The 22,493-nt window shown below is 35.8% G+C and overlaps 1 protein-coding gene across 1 annotated transcript in view; it reads left to right on the top strand.

Moving 5' to 3' along the window:
* The window catches only part of SNX13 (sorting nexin 13), a 143,196-nt gene that overhangs the window by 75,859 nt on the left and 44,844 nt on the right, over nucleotides 1-22,493 (top strand). Inside the window, exons 8-13 of the mRNA XM_052638615.1 lie at nucleotides 657-745; nucleotides 7,256-7,339; nucleotides 12,097-12,235; nucleotides 12,617-12,705; nucleotides 16,412-16,511; nucleotides 17,394-17,587. Coding sequence (XP_052494575.1) covers nucleotides 657-745; nucleotides 7,256-7,339; nucleotides 12,097-12,235; nucleotides 12,617-12,705; nucleotides 16,412-16,511; nucleotides 17,394-17,587 — 695 coding nt within the window. The remainder of the gene's footprint in view (nucleotides 1-656; nucleotides 746-7,255; nucleotides 7,340-12,096; nucleotides 12,236-12,616; nucleotides 12,706-16,411; nucleotides 16,512-17,393; nucleotides 17,588-22,493) is intronic.

Here is a 22,493-nt window from a genome sequence, read left to right as displayed (position 1 = left end):
AACTAAATGTAAGAAATAGTTAGAATGATGTATAGTGCTTTTATGTAAATCAAGCCCTCTTCAATCAGTAAACTAGAAGAGAATGTTCTTTTTCTTATTACCTGCCAAGTTAGTGGAGGTTTTTTCTTGAAAAAGAATTGTAAGTATATTTTTAAATGTGCAGATAACTTTAGTATGTAGAGATGTGTGGTAGAAGAGTAGAATACTTGGTGCAACTGAAACTTTTGGGGGAGAACACTTTTGTAATTGAAGTTTCTCAACAACTCAAGATGTAGGGTTCAGTTCAGTTTGGTCGCTCAGTCGTGTCCAACTCTTTGCGACTCCCTGAATCGCAGCATGCCAGGCCTCCCTGTCCATCACCAGCTCCCAGAGTTTACTCAGACTCATGTCCATCGAGTTGGTGATGCCATCCAGCCATCTCATAGATATAGGGTAGAACTGGGCAAAGTAAAAAAGTGTGTATTACTTTGATTAATGAATATTTGCTATTTGGAGAATAACAAAGATTTTTATTGAATACTGATTAATTACTAAGATAATAAGCTTGTATAATCAGCAAACTGCTTAATCCTGCCACTTTATTTGTGTTTTATATCAAGAGTAGGTGGAGATTTTGTATTTTCCGTTGTTATAGCTCCCTTTTTTTTTCCCCCTAGGATTCCTAAGGGATTTGTGTGAGGTCTTATTATATTTATTGCTACCTCCTGGAGATTTCCAGAACAAGATCATGCGATACTTTGTCAGGGTAAGCTTAAACACGTAACAAATACATGGCTGTAAAGAAACTTAGAGTAGTAATTACCAAATTTTTAGTCCCAGGACCCTGTTACACACTTAAAAATTATTAAGGACCCCAATAGCTTCTGTTTATGTGGGCTTTGTCTGTCAATATTTATTGTATTGTAAATATTAAAACTAAGGAATTTTGGAACACAGAAATACACAAGCATATTCCATTAACTATCCTGCTCCATTCTGAAAATACCACTGTTTGCTTTCCTTTCGCTATACCCCTGAGGTTCCTGGACAACACCTCAGTTCCTAAACTGTGCTTTTTTGCTTATTATTATTTAAGTAGTATCAATTTAGCAGTATCCTGATAGCTGTCTAACTTGAGTTCAGTGCATTTTCAGGTAGGGTAATAATACCATGAAATGAATAGAAAATGCTTGATTTTGATGGGAAGAGTTTGATAGATTATATACATTGAAGACTTGGGCTGGTCATTATCAACATCTGGCATGTCTGTGTCTGGATTCACATCTGCCACTGAAGGAAGATACTGTTAATCAGTCATCATATTCATTCATGCTGATTATTTGGAGCAATCTTTGCCTGCCTGATACTCTGCTTAACTTTTAAATAGGCAAGTTGTGCCTTCTTGCTCATCCATCCCTGTGACTTTAAACACCATCCAAATGCTAATAACTTTCAAATCTATATCTTTCCCTTCTGAACTGTCCACCAGCTGCCTACTAAAATCACTATTTCATTGATGCACAGCCCTTTTAAACTTTGCATGCACAAGATGGAAGTCTTACTCTTGCCTCCAAATCCTGTCTACCTTTTATAAGTTTTTTCTTCATCCCCGTAAAGACCACCCAGCAAATGTTTTAAATCTTAAGTCCTTTTAAAAGGCTTACATTAAGACTGTGGGTGAGTGGCTTTGTTTAACCTCTCTGGCCTTCATTCCATGCCATCACTGTATTCCAACCACACAGGCTTTTCCAAAGTGCCATTTCTCTCCACTATAGGATTATCTCATACTCTTTTTTTTCATCTGCTTAGAATGATTTGCCTTATTCTCCTGGCTAAGTTACATTTGTCCCTCATATCTCACTTCCTCAGAAATAACTCCTTCTCTAAAAGCTCCCTCATAATTCCCTATTAGTATAGGTAGGTACTGTATTCCTTCTTGACATTTACCATATTTTAACGTGAAAGTTTGATTGTTGGGTTAACTTGCTTGATGCCTCTTTCCCCTAACGGAATCCCAAGCCCTAGAGGACAGGGGCCATTTCTTCATTTCTGTATTCTGTATCACTGTGTACTTACTGATTTTCACAGTGCCTGCCACATAGCATACACCAATCAGATAATCAGTTTTAATGCATAGTTCAGTTGAGTTCAGTTGTTCAGTCGTGTGCGACTCTTTGCGACCCCATGGACTGCAGCACACCAGGCCTCCCTGTCCATCACCAACTACTGGGGTTTACTCAGACTCATGTCCATTGAGTCGGTGATGTCAACCAGCCATCTTATCCACTGTTGTCCCCTTCTCCTTCTCTTTCAGTCTTTTCCAACATCATGGTCTTTTCTAATGAGTCAGTTCTTCGCATGAGGTGGCCAAAAGATTGGAGTTTCAGCTTCAGGATCTGTCCTTCCAATGAATATTCAGGACTGATTTCCTTTAGGATGGACTGGTTGGATCTCCTTGCAGTCCAAGGGACTCTCAGGAGTCTTCTCCAACACCACAGTTCAAAAGCATCAATTCTTTGGCGCTCAGCTTTCTTCACAGTCCAACTCTCACATCCATACATGACTACTGGAAAAACCATAGTTTTGACTAGATGGACCTTTGTTGGCAAAGTAATGTTTCTGCTTTTTACTATGCTGTCTATGTTGGTCATAACTTTTCTTTCAAGGAATAAGTATCTTTTAATTTCATGGCTGCAGTCACCATCTGCGGTGATTTTGGAGCCCCCCAAAATAAAGTCTGACACTGTTTCCACTGTTTCCCTGTCTTTTTGCCATGAAGTGATGGGACCAGATGCCATGACCTCAGTTTTCTGAATGTTGAGTTTTAAGCCAACTTTTTCACTCTCCTCTTTCACTTTCATCAAGAGGCTCTTTAGTTCTCCTTCACTTTCTGCTGTAAGGGTGGTGTCATCTGCATATCTGAGGTTATTGATATTTCTCCCGGCAATCTTGATTCCAGCTTGTGCTTCTTCCAGCCCAGCATTTCTCATGATGTACTCTGCATATAAGTTAAATAAGCAGGGTGACAGTATACAGCCTTGATGTGCTCCTTTCCTGATTTGGAACCAGTCTGTTGTTTCATGTCCAGTTCTAACTGTTGCTTCCTGACCTGCATACAGGTTTCTCAAGAGGCAGGTCAGATGGTCTGGTATTCCCATCTTTAAGAATTTTTGACGGTTTGTCATGATCCACACAGTCAAAGGCTTTGGCATAGTCAATAAAGCAGAAGTAGATGTTTTTCATTATTGACTCACTTGCTTTATCCATGATCCAACGGATGTTGGCAATTTGATCTCTGGTTCATCAGCCTTTTCTAAATCCAGCCTGAACATCTGGAAGTTCATGGTTCACGTACTGTTGAAGCCTGGCTTGGAGAATTTTAAGCATTACTTGACTAGCATGTAAGATGAGTGCAATTGTACATTAGTTTGAGCATTCTTTGTCATTGCCTTTCTTTGGGATTGGAATGAAAACACCTTTTCCACTCCTGTGGCCACTGCTGAGTTTTCCAAATTTGCTGGCATATTGAGTGCAGCACTTTCACAGCATCATCTTTTAGGGTTTGAAATAGCTCAACTGGAATTCCATCACCTCCACTAGCTTTGTAGTGATGCTTCCTAATGCCCACTTGAGTTCACATTCCAAGATGTTAACTCTAGGTGAGTGATCACACCATTCTGATTATCTGAGTTGTGAAGATCTTTTTTGTACAGTTCTTCTGTGTATTCTTGCCACCTCTTCTTAATATCTTCTGCTTCTGTTAGGTCCATACCATTTCTGTCCTCTATTGTGCCCATCTTTGCATGAAATGTTCCCTTGGTATCTCTAATTTTCTTGAAGAGAACTCTGCTGCTGCTACTGCTAAGTCACTTCAGTTGTGTCCAACTCTGTGTGACCTTGTAGACGTCAGCCCACCAGGCTCCCCCGCCCCTGGGATTCTCCAGGCAAGAACACTGGAGTGGGTTGCCATTTCCTTTTCCAACGCAGGAAAGTGAAAAGTGAAAGTGAAGTCGCTCAGTCGTGTCCGACTCTCCGGGACCCCATGGACCACAGCCTACCAGGTTCCTCCATCCATGGGGTTTTCCCAGCAAGAGTACTGGAGTGGGGTGCCATTGCCTTCTCCATGAAGAGAACTCTAATCTTTCCCATTCTGTTTTCCTCTATTTCTTTACACTGATCACTGAGGAAGGCTTTCTTACCTCTCCTTGCTATTCTTTCGAACTCTGCATGCAAATGGGTATGTCTTTCCTTTTCTCCTTTGCTTTTCACTTCTCTTCTTTTCACAGCTATTTGTAAGGCCTCTTCAGACAGCCGTTTTGCTTTTTTACATTTCTTTTTTCTTGGGGATAGTCTTGATTCCTGTCTCCTATACAATGTCTTGAATCTCCATCTATATTTCTTCAGACACTCTATCAGATCTAATCCCTCAGATCTTTTTGTCACTTCTACTGTATAATCGTAAGGGATTTGATTTAGGTCATAGCTGAATGGTCTATTGGTTTTCCCTACTTTCTTCAATTTAAGTCTGAATTTGATGGTAAGGAGTTCGTGATCTGAGAGGAAACCTAATTGACCTTCTTGCTGGCTATGGGGCACATGCTACTGCTACTCTTTAAAGATTAAATTGACTTCTAGGAGACAGGAATGACGATCAGTATTGTTACATGGGTTTAAAATATGTTTAAAATAAGTAGGGTTGTTTAAAGAAAGAGCAAATATGTTTTGCCATAGATTGCTCTTTTAGGCCAATATTTCATTTCTTTTTGCTTGAGTCTGATTGAGTGAGTGTAATTGTAGAGCTCTGTGGTCAGTTTGTTTTTCTATTAACTCGATAGTTCTTTATCATTTTCTTTTGTTTAAATGTAGGCTTTCCCAGAGGACAGTTTGTTCAGATTAAATAACAGATTAGAGAGTTCTTAGTTCTTTCCTTTATATGAATCCTTTGTATGAGTTGTACAAATTACAGCATTTGACTGGGTTATTGCTATTTAATTGCCTCTGCCTTCTCCCATTACCATGTTTTATTTATTTAAAGATTCATGGCCTCAGTGACTCTGTAACTTTTAAATCTTCATATTTGACAGCTTATGCTTGTGTTAAAGTATATGAAAATTATATGAAAATTGCCACATATTTTATAATATTTGCAATATTTTGCTCTCACTAAAACTGTATAGAAATTATTGAGTCATATGACTAACCAAGGGCTTCCCTGGTGGTTCAGATGATAAAGAATCTGCCTGCAATGCAGGAGACCCGGTTTCAATCCCTGGATCGGGAAGATATGCTGGAGAAGGACATGGCTACCCACTCCAGTATTCTTGCCTGGTGAATCCCATGGACAGAGGAGCCTGGCGGGCTATATAGTCCATGAGGTTGCAGAGTCATACATGACTGAGCAACTAAACACACAGACACACACATACACATGACTAACCAGACTCTTTCATGAGGCAAATTAGGAGATCAGAGTAGTTTTCAGAGACATAAGGATTGTTTGCCTTAACTAATATGAAGCAGTAAACTTATTCAAAAAGGTTACCCATATGTTTTTTACTCACTTTGAAAATAAACTTTCAATAAAGCACTTTTTTGTTTGTGAATTTTATCATTACAGAATACATTTTAAAAATTTGAGCGTGTGTGGTCAGATACATAATTTGAGGGAAGAAATTAGATAAATATAATTTTTTAAAAGTTAGAGATTAAACCTGATCCAGAATAAGCAATTTTCTAATTTGAGACTGGAAGATGTCTTAAAACACATTTCAAAAAGATAGTGGAGCCTCCGCTAGTGCCTTTTAGAAATATTAATTGACCATGGGATAAAAGTTGTCGAAGACTTGTAAAACTTATAGAAGTAGAATTTATATAAAATATTTCTCTAAAGGAAAACAAAGTGAAGGCCCCCTTCTGTGAACTTACACCAGAAAATGGCACAGATAAATTAGAAATCTGGAACGGAATAAATAAATTGGTCCTTTACTTAGAAAAGTGAAACATCCTGTTAAACTTGGCTTGGCTGTTTAGCCTTTCTACTATTTATAAGAAATGCTATTTCATAAATCTAGATATCACAAGCATAGAGGACTGAAGATTAAACAGGTAGACTATTGTCTACGTTTGAAAGTGAAAGTGAAGTCTCTCAGTCATTTCCTACTCTTTGTGACCCCGTGGACTGTAGGCCGCCAGGCTCCTCTGTCCATGGGATTCTCCAGGCAAGAATACTAGAGTGTGTTGCCATTTCCTTCTCTAGGATATCTTCCTAACCCAGGGATTGAACCCCAGTTTCCCCCACATTGTAGGCAGAGGCTTTACGGTCTGAGCCACTTAGTTTCTTGATTTGCATTGTTTAATGTTTATCAAAGTCATGCTATATTTAAGACAGTGACCTTGAGAAGATAAGAGTGTTTTTGAAGAGAGGTAAGTCTTTTATCTCTTTTCACTAATCTCCACTCACATACAAAAAGTTCCTAAAGAACTGTAGTGTATTAAGTGGAAGACACAGAATTACTTAAAGAGGGGTATGTGATGAATGCCGTAAATACAAAGCATGAGTGTATTTTAAACATATAAGTGAATAGTGTTCATCAGAACAATCAGGGTTTATTTAATTGGAAAATTAATTCTGTAGGCAATCCTAGGTGGAGAGCCAGAATCTTGGTAACAGTGTAAACAGTTGCAGAGAATGAGAAGGTATAGTCAAAGAATATGAAGTAATTGTGTTACCATAAATGTTATTTTATTTTTATTATCTTGTATTAGATAAATTTCAAACAGACAGGTATAGAGAGTTAATACAGTAGACATTTCTGCACCAACAAACCAGATTTAAGCAGTGTTAGCATTTTGCTGTAGTTGCCTAGCCCTCCCTTGACTCCCTTGAAGGCAGTCACTGTTCTGATGTTATCTTTTCTTTTTTTGTTTTTATACCTTTAATATAGATGTAGGAGTCCATAAATACATATAGTGCCATGTTTTGCCTTTTAAAAATGGATATAAATGCTAACTTTTTAGAGTTATACTTCTGCTTTTTTTCACTCAACTGTACTTACTATTGTGGCCATGTATCTAAGTTGATATAGATGGCTTCATCTTATTCAACTGATGTATGCTAGCTCATCTTTTTGTAAGTCATGTCATTCACCAAGTTTACTTTTATCCATACCTTACCTTTCTTCAGTAACAGCCTTGAATTAGGACATTTACACTGTGCTATTGATTTGAGAAGTGTATGAGATTAAATTTGTTTTTGTGTTTTAAAATTTTTGTCCAGGAAATCCTTGCACGTGGAGTTCTTCTTCCATTAATAAATCAACTCAGTGATCCTGATTATATTAATCAATATATCATATGGATGGTATGTACTTTCTAAAATGCAGCTCTTGTTTTTAAAAGTTTTGTAAAAGGTATAAATATGATTTGGAGGTCAGGATGATTAAGCAATAATTTATTAAAGAAATTAAGTAAAAATATATCTCAAGGTAATCTTTTATATTTTCAATATTTCTGTTTGCTTATGTGTTGAATGTACTAGCCAGATTTCCCTTAAGGAAGTAGGTTGATAAGATAATCTTCTTTACAGTGTTCTTGCTGTTTCTACTTATTTAAATTTAAAAAAGGATGTTTTCTTATCTGTGTGTATAGATGATAAGTACTTCTTAAAACTGCTGTTTGATTTCAAATTAATCTGAACTACTTAAGTACCATGCAATTTAAATGTTATGCTAAATAGTAGAGGAAAATATGGAGGAAAGAACCTTAGATCGAGAAGAAGATCTAAGTTCTAGATACGTTTCTGTAAGTTGCTTAGTATGTCAATAAGTTAGGTAACTCATAGTTTTCTCATTCATCAGATGTATCAAAGGGTTAATGGTTATTAAGTTTGCTAGTTCTAATTATTTTTCTGATTATATATGCTTTTCCTCAGTAAATTAATGGTTGAGGAAGTGTGTGTAAATGGGCTATTGCTGGGAATTACTTTGGTGGTTACCTAAGTCTTTGATTCCTTTCTGTGAATCTGAAATTTCTCTCCCACATTGTCTTCTTTTACTCAGTCTAGCTTTTCTAGGAAGGAAGTATTTGATTGTTCTTTGTTTACAATCATATCCATTTTCAGACTTGCCATTTTTCATTGTTGTTGCTATTACAGTGTTTGTCTCTCCCATCAGATTATGGGTCCCCTGTAGGCAGACATTGTCTTCTTAGCCTTGTGTTCCTAGAATCTTTCATGGAGTTCATAGAACTTAATTTTTCATTTCCTTTGTCAGCTTATTTAGAGTCCTGCTAGGCTGTACCTAGAACTTTAAAAATTTGCATATCCCCATAACTGAAAGAAAAAAAACCTTTGGTTAGGAATTCTGCTCCTAAAATTTATCCTAAAGTGCTAATAAACGAGATTATAACAATCCAATTTAAGACTACTAATGGCAGTCTTGCTAATAATACTAAAAAAAAGTGAACGCAATATAAGTGTTCAGCATAAAGGCACAATTGCACTCATTTCACGTACTAGCAAGGTAATGCTCAAAATCCTTCAGGCCAGGCTTCAACAGTACATGAACTGAGAACCTCCAGATGTACGAGGAGGATTTAGAAAAGGCAGAGGAACCAGAGATCAAATTGCCAACTTCCATTAGATCATAGAAAAAGCAAGGAAATTCTAGAAAAAAAATCTACTGCTTCATTGACTGTGCTAAAGCCTCTGACTGTGGATCACAACAAACTGTGGAAAATTCTTCAAGAGTTGGGAATACTAGACCACCTTACCTGCCTCCTGAGAAACCTGTATGAAGATCAAGAAGCAACAGTTAGAACCAATCATGGAACAACAGACTGTTTCAAAATTGGGAAAGGAGTATATCAAGGCTGTACATTGTCACCTTGCTTATTTAATGTACATGGCAAAGTACATCATGGAAAATGCTGAGCTGGATGCAGCTCAGGCTGGAATCTAGATTGCCTGAAGAAATATCAGTAACCTCAGATATGCAGATGACACCACCCTTATGGCAGAAAGTGAAGAGGAACTGAAGAGTGTTTCGATGAAAGTGGAAGAGGAGAGTGAAAAAGCTGGCTTGAAACTCAACATCCAAAAAACTAAGATCATGGCATCCAGTCCCATCACTTCACAGCAGATAGATGGGGAAACAATAGAAACAGTGAGAGACTTTATTTTCTTGGGCTCCAAAACCACTGTGGACAGTGACTGCAGCCATGACACTAAAGACACTTGCTCCTTGGAAGAAAAAGCTGTGACAAACCTAGACAGCATATTAAAAAGGAGAAATATCGATTTGCTAACAAAAGTCTGTCTAGTCAAAGCTGACTTTTCCAGTAGTCATGTACAGATGTGCTACTTGGACTGTAAAGAAAGCTGAGAGCCAAATAATTGACGCTTTTGAACTGTGGTGTTGGAGAAGACTCTGAGAGTCCCCTGGACAGCAAGGAGATCCAACCAGTCAATCCTAAAGGAAATCAATCCTGAATATTCATTAGAAGGACTGATGCTGAAGCTGAAGCTCCCATACTTTGGCTACCTGTGAAGAGCTGACTCACTGGAAAAGACCCTGATGCCGGGAAAGATTGAGGGCAGGAGAGGATAAGGGGGTGACAGAGGATGAGATGGTTGGATGGCGTCACCAACTCAGTAGACATGAGTTTGAGCAAACTCTGGGAGATAGTGACGGACAGGAAAGCCTGTTGTGTGCTACAGTCCATGAGGTTGCAGAGTCGGACAGGACTGAGCAACTGAACAATGACATAGAGGAATAGTTTAGGAATATTGATGCAATAAATAGTGTTTATACTCTGATGGTAGTATGTGTTTATGAATATGAAAAGATGTGTTTATTTTTTATGTGAAAAGGACAACTAAAAATGATGTATGTATAGATATCTATTCCTTTAAAAATAAATATAGAAGTAATTATATATTTATGAATGACTCTGATTCTGATAAGTTGTATACTGACTGAAATGTTAATAGAGAGGTCAGTCAGTTCAGTTGCTGAGTCCTGTCTGACTCTTTGTGACCGCATGGACTGCAGCACACCAGGCTTCCCTGTCCATTACCAACTTGCAGAGCTTGCCCAAACTCATGTACATTGAGTTGGTGATGCCACCCAACCATCTCATCCTCTGTTGTAGAGAGGTAGGATCCTGAAAATTTTAAGTTTTCTCTTTTGTTTATTTCACTTTACTACAAGTACTGGTTATGTCATAAGTGATTTTTTAAGAAGTAGGATAAAGGTAAAATTTTAAAACGTTTAAGTAGTAAAGTAAAAGTAAATATCTTTAAAAAGATTTTTTTTGTAACACAAAAATGAATATCATATACTAACCTTAAAAAATCAGTTTACAGTACTGTATAACCTTACCTATAGTACAGAACAGGATGCAAGTTTACTAGAATATTATGGTTATCTCACACTCATGGGATTAGGAATTATTTTTATTTCTATTTTTCTTTTCAATTTTTATTTTGCTGAGCTTATATTAAATATATAATTAGTTACATGGTAAAAACATTTTTGAGGGACTTAGCACATACTCAGAACAGAATTCAAGCCACCAGATTTTTACTTGTTCTCTACATAGTTGGGCTGGTACTATTATTATGTATCATGGTTGGGGTCTTTTTAAACAGTGATTGATCACTATTGTGCTTTGCTGTAAAATATCAAAAAATATATTTAAAAGAGAAAAATATATCAATAAAGTATCTTTAGCTTGCTTTGTTGTCTGGTTTATTCTCTTGACATTATTTATGTGGAAAACCCTTTGCACATAGGTATTATAAAATTGGCTCAGTTCTTATTCTTTCTGCCAGGTAAATTTCATATTAATGATACCTAATTATATAGTTTATTTGAAAGGAAAAGTTTAGAGCAGTGTAGTAGTAACATATATCGTCCAAGTAAAATGTTCATATTACCTAACAGAAGTTTTAAGTTTTTAAGTCATTTCTAAAGATAGTACTGGCCAATTTGCATTATTTATCTCAAAATGTATATTTTATATATTTTGGGGACAAACTAGTTAATTGTAAACTCTTCTCTCTGACTATGGAATAGTTTACTTAATTGGTTTATATTGTTATCTCCTACTAGAGCAGATTAGTGAACAGCTGTTTACTTGTTTCTTAATGTATTCTTAGAAAAATCAGGTCTTTAATAACTTATTTCTTTTATTATTGAAGTAAAATTTACACAAAGTGAGAGACATCGCCAAGTAGTTATCTGAAGTTGTGTTATAATTTTGTACTTCTACTTGCACTGTTTGAGAACGTGAAGACCAAATTTGGTCTCTCCACATTCTGATAGATATTTGGCATTTTCATTTTGTTATGGTTATTTTGCTTGATGATTAATGATTCTGAACATTTTTTCAGGTGCTTATTGCCCCTCCTGCTTTTCCCCACAGTTCTGAACGTTGGCAATCACCAGTACTTGGATTCCTGTTTAGAATGGACAGCCAAGTTGGCTACCTTTTCATAGTTCCCTTTACTGTTTTATTTGGCTTAAATTTGTTGACAGTCATAGTCATTAGATCCTTTACAACATTCTCAACTACCTTTCTTCTCTCTCTCAGTTTATTATTTGCTTGGTGAAACCACACTCTGGTTAAATCCAACTTAATGTTCTACTCCATTCTTAATCTTAAATAGCAAGTGGCTGGAGAAGAAGGATGAAATAACAGTTTCCATGGTGTTACAGTGATTCTGTTAAATTTATGTCAGAGAATGCCACTCTTAATGTTTAAAATTCTCCAATAACTTTTCATTCCATTCACAGTGAAAGCCAAGCCATTTACTAAACCCTGTCCTGTTTGCTTTTCCATTAGCACTCATTTGCATTTCTTTGGTTTAGCTCTAGTCACCATGGATGGCTTCCTTGCTGGCATCAGACATTCTGAGTGTGCTCTTTACTTCACAGTGTGCTATATCTCTTTCTTACTTTGTTAATAGTCTGTGACCCAGGAGAATTTAAGTACCATGAGTAGAGAGATTTTCATTTTGTTTGAGGACAGTTGTGCCTGGCCCACGGTAGGTACTCAAGATGCTGTTTTCATTTAAGTGAGTCTCCCTCCCATCTGTATTTTAAACTTTATTTTCAGATCCGTGATTCTAATTGCAACTATGAGGCCTTTATGAACATTATTAAATTGAGTGACAATATTGGAGAGCTTGAAGCAGTCAGAGATAAAGCAGCAGAAGAGTTACAGTATCTTCGATCTCTAGATACAGCTGGTGATGGTACGTAATTTATTTAAGAAGAAGAATGTTTTACTTCGTTAACAATTACTGTATATTCAAATGAAACTTGAATTTACCTAAATGTCATTTTATGTTATTAATGGTTTTCACCTTAACTGAATCTGACTTTTATTATGCTAATATGTTCTGAGAGTAAAGCATAATAGTTTTCTGAATGTGAGACTCTTATTATTGCAGTTACTGCTAAAGATAATTCGCATAGTTTAATTTTAATTAAATAATTTAACTATACAATTTCATTATTTTTTAAATAATTGCTGTATTCATTGGTTATTATGTTAAATTACAGTAAGTGTATGTTTAAAGTATTTCACAAGTAACACTGCCACTTTACCTCATAATCAATTTGTTTGTTTTTAGATATCAACACCATCAAAAATCAAATAAATAGCTTATTATTTGTGAAGAAAGTATGTGACTCTAGAATACAACGGTTGCAGTCAGGCAAAGTGAGTAAAATACTCTTGAATTAATATTTAACTATAGATAATTTCTCTTCATTAAAATATCCAGCAAATGACAAAAGGTTGAGTATTAACCAGTGTGGCATTTTACAGAAGAACTAAAAATTTAGAAAAAAATTATATTATACAAAGTAGTGTATTTATAAAAATAAGCTAATGAGATTAAAATATTACATGAAAAGTAAATTTTTTTTCTTTATTTATGTATTTATCTACTCATGTTATTTATTCAAAATTCAACATTTATTGAATTTCGTACATTGGACACCATTTTAGATGGATCTAACAGACGGAAATCTCTCTCATGAAGCTTACATTTTAGTTGCAGAATCAGAAAATAAACCAATACATAAATTGATATATTATGTAAAAAATGTAAAAGTAAGTGAAATGTGAAAAAAGAAAATGTAAAAAAAGAAAAAAGACCTAAAATGTGAAAGAAAATAAGTAAAGCAAAGTAGGGTGGCAGAGAATGTCAAAGTGGTTTAGACAGATGCTGAGAGATCTGGTAACATTTGAGCACAGAGAGATCTGAATAATATGAGAGAATCCTGTGAATTTTTATTTTATTTTTTTATCTTTCATGCAAAGGTGAGAGCAAATGTGAAGTCCCTGGAATAGGAAAGTGCCTGGTGAGTCAGAGGAGGTCATTGTGACTGGTATGGAATGTATGATAGGATTTGTAGGAGGAATAAGATTAGCGAGGAACCTTAGGGGTTAGATCATACATGGTTTTGCCTTCATAGTAAGATTTTTTAAAATCTGACTGTGATAGAAATCCATTGGAGATTCGCCCTGGCAAGTGACATAGTCTGACTTATGAGGTAAAACGATTATTTGGGCTCTTTGTGATGAGTAGATTGTGGTGGAGTGGTGGAGACAAGAATGGACACTAACAGATCGTTTACATGACTCTTGTTTTTGTTTAGTAAGAGATGTCTGGTGGGTTCATGTGAGAAGTTAATTAGAGACAATATTTGCTAATGTATTAAATATGGGTTGAGAGAGAAAAAAGAACTCAAGGATGATTCCAGAGTTTTTTGGACTGAGCACCGAGTGAATAGTGTTGTTATTCACTAAAATGAATAAAACTGAGGGAGGAGGAAGTTTGGATGAGAGAATCAAGTTTTGAATGTTTTATCTTGAGATCCCTGTTTGATGTTAAAGTAGACATTCTAATTGGTAAATTCAAGTGCAAGGGAAATTTCGTGAATGAAACAAACTTTGAGAATCCTCAGGATTATCAGCTGCTTGTTTAAAGTTGAGAGATTGGATGAGATTACTTAAAAGAATGAGTTTAAGAAAGAAGATACCAAAGACTTTGTCCTGAGGCCCTTCAGTTACTAGTGTTTAAGACAAAGTCAAAGATCTAGCCAAACAAACTGTAAATGACTGTTGAGATTGAAGGAAAGGAGTGTGATATCCTAGGACCAAAGTATAGAAAATGCTAAAAAAAAAAAGTGAGAGATCAGGTGTATCACAGACTACTAATAAATTGAGTAAGATCAGGTGTATCACAGACTACTAATAAATTGTGTAAGATGAAGGTTTAGAATTGACTGTTGGGTTTGCCACAGGGGTGTTGTTGGTGATCCATGAGAGCATTTTGGTAGAATAGTGGAGAAAAACCCTGATGGGAGTCAGTCAGGAGAAAATGGGAAGAAATGAAGTAGAAACAGTCATTATAGGTAGCTGTTTGGGTGAGTTTCATTGTAAAAGAGAGCAGAGATCTGGGGCTTTGAAACAAATTTTTTACTACCTTTAGTTTTTAGTGTAGTCACCTTTTTTATGCTGGTTTTCTATTGGAAATTGATTTGTGACTCTTTGGTCTTGTAATTTTGCAGTATACTTAATCCTTAAGGAATAGAAGCCTTATTTTTAAATTTTGAGTTTAGTTTGCTAGTTTAATTATAACTTACACATTATTTGAGGCCTATATTTGTCATAAATGTGTGTGCAGGTGTATGTATGTCTGTCTTTGTTCAGTTAACTATATTTTAAAATGAATTTATATACACATGTAAATTCAGAATAGAAGAATAATATGGTTTCACTTGTGATTGTTGTTTATTTATCTAGTTACCCTACCTAGATCTTAGAGTTAGTGATGCTTGTGTACTGCGGGCTAAATAGCTTCAGCCGTGTTCGACTCTTTGTGAGCCTATGGACCGTAGCCTGTTGGGTTCCTCCGTCCATGGGATTCTCAAGGCAAGAATACTGGAGTAGATTTCCATGCCCTCCTCCAGGGGATCTTCCCCACCCAGGGACTGAACCCTCCTCTCTTAGGTCTCTTGCACTGGCAGGCAGATTCCTTACTGCTGAGCCACCAGGGAAGCCCCTGGTGATCCTTAAGCATCATTATTTAAGTCTGTTTGCCTAAATACTTTTTGATACTGAATTCCTTTTAAAATTTAGAAACTTTGGAAGCTTGTCAACTCTATTTTGAATATAAAGCTTTACCTTTTTTAATAGCTCAAGTCATAGCATGTATTACTTTGGATGAAAATTCAGAATCTTCAGAGATAGAGTTTTTTTAACCATACTGCTTATCTTAAAGTCTTCAAGATGCTTTATTCTTTTTATTACAAATAAAGTGATAGTGAATACTGTTCTCCATCCCATATCTATAGAGATGCTGCTGGATAGAACCAAGAAGTAATCAAATCTGAGGAAGGAAGACTTACATAGGGGGAATCATGTGCTGGTACTAGATTGCTTTGTTGTTCAGTCGCTCAGTCATGTCCAACTCTGTGACCTCATGGACTGCAACACACCAGGTTTCCCTGTCCTTCACCATCTCCTGGAGTTCGCTCAAACCCACATCCATCAAGTCAGTGATTCCATCCAGCCATCTCATCCTCGGTTGTCCCCTTCTTCTGCCTTCCATGTTTCCCAGCATCATGGTCTTTTCCAGTGAGTTGACTCTTTATCAGATGGCCAAAATATTGGACCTTCAGCTTCAAGAACAGTCTTTCTAATGAATATTTAGCATGGACTGGTTTGATCTCCTTGCAGTCCAAGGGACTCTCAAGAGTCTTCTCCAACACCACAGTTTGAAAGCATCAGTTCTTTGGCGCTCAGTCTTCTATATAGTCCAACTCTCACTACTGGAAAAATCATAGCTTTGACTATGTGGAACTTTGTGGGCAAGGTGATGTCTATGCTTTTTAATAGGCTGTCTAGGTTTGTCATAGCTTTTCTTTCAAAAAAATTAAATTCTTTTAATTTCATGTCTGCAGTTACCTTCCACAGTGATTTTGGAGCCCAAGAAAATAGTCTGTCAGTTTCCATTGTTTTCCCTTCTACTTGCCATGAAGTGATGGGACCGGATGCCATGATCTTAGTTTTCTGAATGTTGAGTTTTAAGCCAGTTTTTTCACTCTCCAGTACTTTGGCCACCTGATGTGAAGAGTTGACTCATTGGAAAAGACTCTGATGCTGGGAGGGATTGGGGGCAGGAGGAGAAGGGGACGACAGAGGATGAGATGGCTGGATGGCATCACCGACTCGATGGACACAAGTTTGAGTGAACCCTGGGAGTTGGTAATGGACAGGGAGGCCTGGCGTGCTGTGATTCATGGGGTCGCAAAGAGTCGGACACAGCTGAGCGACTGAACTGAACTGACTGAAGAATCTTTAACATAGTGAGTGAATAGATGAGATATTAATCTGCAAAAACTTTTATTTGTAGGAGATAAATACTGTGAAACTGGCAGCAAACTTTGGGAAACTTTGCACAGTCCCCCTGGACAGCATTCTTGTAGACAATGTTGCACTACAGTTTTTTATGGGTAGGTAAATCCATTTTATAAAAATAATATAACCCGCAAGTTTTTTTATAACTGTATATATTGTTAAATTTTAAATACTTGATATTAGGCATGCCATATATATCTCTCTTCCACTCCTCATTTTCTGAAATATCCCCCATTTTTTTTTTAGAAACCATAGGGATAGAGATTTGTTTGGTTTTAAGGAAATAAATGTTTATTGCAGTTCCAATGTGCATTTGCTAATCTGCTTTTAAATAAACCCCAAGAGATTCTACTATGAATTTTAATTATTTGAAAAAGAGACTTTATCAAGAAAGCATGGTATATATAACCTGCTTGTATCATTTTTGTGCATTAATGGGGAAAGGGTCTTATTTTTATACCATTTTATATATAAATGTTAATTGATTTTATTCATGTTACAGAATTGCTTTTATCTAGGGGATGTTTCCAGCAAAACTCCCTGAGTCTTCATATTCATGAACAAAAAGAAATGCATGGCTTATTGAAGAGCCCAATCCTTATTTTTAATACATGTGATATAATAGTAATATTATGATTAATAATTTTTATTGAGAATGGAAGCTGAATGTTGGTGGAGTAGTTTATTTCTGATGAAGCCTTCCCTGGCAGCTTTATTCCCAAGAGGTGTTTTCATGAAAAATCAGATGTTTTTTAAAATGCACTTCCATTTCTATTTTCTGCATAATTGGTCTCTTCAGCTTAACCAATTTATGATATGACTTTTTTTTTAACCTCCAGCATTTTCTAAACATGTTCAAAATGCAAAGTTTTAAGTATTTGAAACTTTCAAATATTTTCTTTATTAACTTGTCTTACAGCTGTGTGCACTCAAAAATCTGTGACTTTAATATCCCTGTTATGAATTTTGTTTGGTAGACTACATGCAGCAAACTGGAGGTCAGGCACATCTCTTCTTTTGGATGACAGTGGAAGGATACCGGGTTACAGCCCAGCAGCAGCTAGAAGTTTTATCAAGTCGTCAGAAAGATGGAAAACATCAAACCAACCAAACCAAAGGTCTTTTAAGAGCAGCTGCTGTTGGAATTTATGAACAGTATTTATCAGAAAAGGTGAGGATATACTTTAATTTATTTGAGGATACATTTTGTTTTCTTCTTTGACAGTGTCATTAATAATGGTAGATTATTAATAATTAAAATTAATAGTGGTACTGCCAAAGAAGATAATAATGATTTGTAGTACTTGTAAACATCCATTGTTCATGCTGCTATGCACAACTGTCTTACATTGCCTTGTTTTATCCTGAACATAGTATTTTGTATATTATTCTCATTTTATAGGTGAAGAAATTGATTGAATTAGAAAATTGAATTAACCTGTCCAGGGTCAGGTAGATGGTAAATAACAGAGTTAAGATTCAGGGTCACACAGCTTTAAATAATAGGAAGTAAGAGGTAAACCTTGAAAACAGTAACTAAAACAGAGCTGGAGTGGCTATACTAATATTAGATAATAGATTTTAAGACAAAAAAGTTACTAGATAAACAAGGACCATTTTATAATAGGTCGGTTGATCAGGATGATAAGACAACAAAGCCCACACATACATGAAGAACAAACTGACAGAACTGAGGGAGAAATGGGCAATTCAATGGTAATAGTTGGAGACTTCAGTACCCCCTCTCAGAAACTGATACAACAGTTCGATAGAAAACGACCAAGGATGTACAAGAATTGAACAATACTTTAGACCAGTTAGACCAAACGCATCTGTAGAATACTTCTCCTAACAACAGTGTTACTTTTAAGCATACACATAGAGCGTTCTCCAGGATAGATCATGCTGCTGCTGCTGCATGCTGCTCAGTCATGTCTGACTCTGTGTGACCCAATAGATGGCAGCCCACCAGGCTCCTCTGTCCCTGGGATTCTCTAGGCGAGAATACTGGAGTGGGTTGCCATTTCCTTTTCCAGTGCATGCATGCATGCTAAGTTGCTTCAGTCATGTCCAACTGTGTGACCCCATAGATGGCAGCCCACCAGGCTCCTCTGTCCACAGATTTCTCCAGGTAAGAATACTGGAATGGGTTGCCATTTTCTTCTCCAGGATAGATCATAAGTTAGGCCATAAAACAACTCTCATTTTAGAGGCATTAAAATTATATATAAATATGTCCGTTTCTCATAGTAGAATTAATTAGAAATCAAGAACAAAAGGGATTTGAGGAAATTTATAAATATTTGAAAATTAAGCAACAAATTTCTAAATAGTGTCTGTGTCAAAAATGTCAGAAGGAAATTAGAAAATATTTTCAATTGAATAAAAATGAAAACAGTACATCAAAATTTATGGGATGCAGTCAAAGAAATGTGTAAAGGCAAATGTGTAGCTTTAAATGCCTGATTAGAAAGAAGAAGGATGTCACATCAGCAATATACATTTTCATCTTAAAAATCTAGAAAAAGAAAAGCATGACAAATCTAAGCAAACGGAAGGAAGGAAGTAGTAAAGATCAAAATGGAAATCAGTGAAATAGAAAACAGAAAGACAATAGTGAAAAATCAGTAGTAGAATCAAAAGTTGTAAAATGAACAATGAAATTTTGAAAACTTTAGCTCAGTTGGCCAAGAAAAAAAGATACAGATCACCAGAATCATGAATGAAGGAGAAAGCATCACCACTGACTATAGAAATTAAAGGGACTACAAGGAAATACCGTTGTTGCTTAGTCGCTAAGTCGTATCCAACTCTTTTACGACCCCATAGACTATAGCCTGCCAGGCTCCTCTGTCCATGGGATTTCCCAGGCAGGAATACTGGAATGAGTTGTGATTTCCTTCTCCAGGGGATCTTCCCAACCCAGGTATCAAACCCTGTCTAGATAGGTGGATTCACCACTGAGCCACCTGGGACGCCCCGTAAAGAAGTATTGCAAACAACTTTATGACAACAGATTAGACAATTTAGATGAAATGGACAGATTTCTGGGAATACACTAATTGTCAGGCTGACTCAAGAAGAAATAGAAAATACAGTAAATGAATTTAATTAATAATTAAAAATCATCTTTCAAAGAAAAGCCCAGGCCTAAATGGTTTTACTAGTGAATTCTATCATATATTTCAAGAGGAAATAATACCAGTATTTCATAAACTCTTCCAGAAAATAGAGAAGAAAGAAACACTTTACAATTCATTTTATGAATTTAGTGTTATTCTCATATCAAAAACAGACATCATTTAGAAAACTACAGACTGATGTCCCTCATGAATATGGACAATAATCCTCAAGAGTCACACTCCAGTATTTTTAATGACTATGCTATAATACCTTTTAATTCATGCTTATTAGCACAGAATTATATTTTAATTTTAAGTATATATATTATTTGGAAACCACTCATTTGTGCACTTGCTTACATTTTTGCCTTATGAAATATATTGTATTTAAAAGAGTACACAGTTTTAAGAATAATAGTACAGCAAATGCCTTTATACACTCAATTCAGCTTTAGAAGTAGAATGTCCATTGTATTTTAAAGGGCTTCCCTTGTGGCTCAGCTGGTAAAGAATCCACCTGCAATGCTGGACACCTGGGTTCAATCCCTGGGTTGGGAAGATTACCTGGAGGCTACCCACTCCAGTATTCAGACCTGGAGAATTCCATGGACTGTATAGTCAGTGGGTCACAAAGGGTTGGTTGGATATGACTGAGTTACTTATCTGTATTTTAAAAGATCCCTATGTGCCTTTGTCTGTCCTTACTTTCTTGCTTTCTGATGAAGCCAGTTTTCTCTAATTATTCACTTACTTTCCCATACAGTTTTCCTGTACCTATATGTTCTAAATAATACTACTGCTTTAGCTTTATGAGATTTTGACATTACAAAAATGTCAGGAGAGATAACTTTAGACATTTGCCTTCCAGATGGCTGTCATTGTTGCCAGCAGTAGAAAAGATGCCATTGTTGGCAGTAATCATATTTTTTTAGCATGGGACAAGAATAATATCCATCTTTCATTTGAAAATATATCAGGAATGTGTGTGGTGAAAAGAATTACAGTAAACAAATTTATATTATTTTTCTCTAAAACTATTGAATGATTTTTGAAGGGACTAAAATTAACCTTGAAATAAATGTACAGAACTGAGTACATGTAGGCTATAGCAAGAACTCATACAATGAAGAAAATAACTCATTTTTTGAAAATAAAGCTATTGAGAACTCAGATATCACCAGAAAGGAACAGCCAGCTTAAACACAGTTTCCTCACTCTCTTTAATAAAACTATAATTTCTTTGAAATGCCCCTTTATTCTCACACGTTTAAATGATCTATGTATTTTAGAACCATTTTCCTTGAAAAGGAGAGGTTGTTAACTTATGACATCCTTTATGCTTTGAAGTACTTAAAAAATGGGCATTTAGACATGGGCAACCTGTATGATAAATTCATATATGCAGAGAACCTGATTGACAAACAGCTGGTCTACCAAACCTGGAGATACAAAGTTGATGGACACTTTTTGGGGAAAGCTGGAAACAAATCCCTGTAGGTCTAAAAACCTGCTGTTTTTAGTGAGTAAAATCCCATTATTCTTTGCCTAAATGATTTTATTGAAAGGATATTTCACTTGATGTCATGACATTGCAGTGGTAAGAGAAATAAATGTGATAAAGGCTCAAGATCAGAGCTGAAAGTCATAGTGAATTTTATTTTATAGTTGACTGTATTTAGTTAAACCACTGTATAAAAGGTTGTCCTGAAGACTGCAAGCAGATCAGAAAAGTATTGTTTAAAAAGGCACACAAAAATACCCTACAAGATCATAGACTAAAAGGTAAATGTAATTGTTTATTTTTTATTAAATATAAATGTATTTATTAGTCCTGTTATGTGTATAATCTTTTAAAAAGTCTTAGATATATATATTTTAAGAATAAACAGTGGTACTGCCTACCAATTTTAAATTTAGGTAAAAAGTTTAAAAAATTTTAAAATAAGTTTCTGTATCAGAGAACAGTAATATTATTAAGTAAATTGTTTTGTTTTCTCAGACATATTTTTTGATTAGTCCTATTAATTATCAGTTGCCACTGTTAACTAGTCATTTTGTTTAAATAACTACATTTGTGTAATATCGAAGTAAACAATACCGATTAATAGATAATTTTGGGAAAAACATGCAGTTTTTGTATTTTTATGTTAAAGTAGTATCATATGTGCAAATATTTCTTCTATATTACTGTGGTTTTTTGAAAAAGGGACTTGGTTAGTTTCGCCCAATGTTAGTTCTCTGAAAGTATTGCTCGCCATACATATTCCAAGGATAAGGCTTAATCCAATTCTGTGTACCTGAGATTATAGAAAAAATTAAGCTAGATAAATTGAAAATGTAATTTTCCAAATTTGTCTCTTATTTCCTAGAAACTAAGTTTAGTGAGCTCAGAGGGCACGTGAAAGGACAGAAACTAAGTTAAATCATGTTCCTCTTTGATCTTTGTCACATAGTTGAAGCTGTTGAGTTCTGTTTTTCAGGGTTGGGGTGGGAGAGGGAACACCACATCCATACAAAAACAAATAATAGGTAAGTGTCCTTTTCTTCTTCCTCCAAAAAGCCCCTCACAAGAACCAAAAAAGTACCACCACACTACCTCCCTGAGTTTACTTCTAAGAGTGTTGAATTAACAAGGGGACATTAGAAGTTGTATAGCCCTTATGCTGCACATTCATACCCTCCTGTTTACTTACTTAAAAAAATTTTTTTTGTTCAAGAATGGTTGATACATAATATTGTGTTAATTTCTGCTGTACAGCCAAGTGATTCATTTACACATATACACATTCCTTTTTCATATTTTTCTCCATTATGGTTTTTCACAAAGTATCGAGTGTGGTTCCCTGGGCTGTATAGTAGGACTTTGTTGTTTATCATTGTATGTATACTAGTTTGCATCTGCTAATCCCAAACTTCCATTCCATCCCTCCTGCATCCTCTCTCCCCCTTGGCAAT

The sequence above is a fragment of the Budorcas taxicolor genome, chromosome 4 (assembly GCF_023091745.1).
Source record: "Budorcas taxicolor isolate Tak-1 chromosome 4, Takin1.1, whole genome shotgun sequence".
NCBI classification, from domain to species: Eukaryota; Metazoa; Chordata; class Mammalia; order Artiodactyla; family Bovidae; genus Budorcas; species Budorcas taxicolor.
Note: the sequence above shows the minus strand (reverse complement) of the source record. Positions and strands in the feature narration are given on the sequence as shown.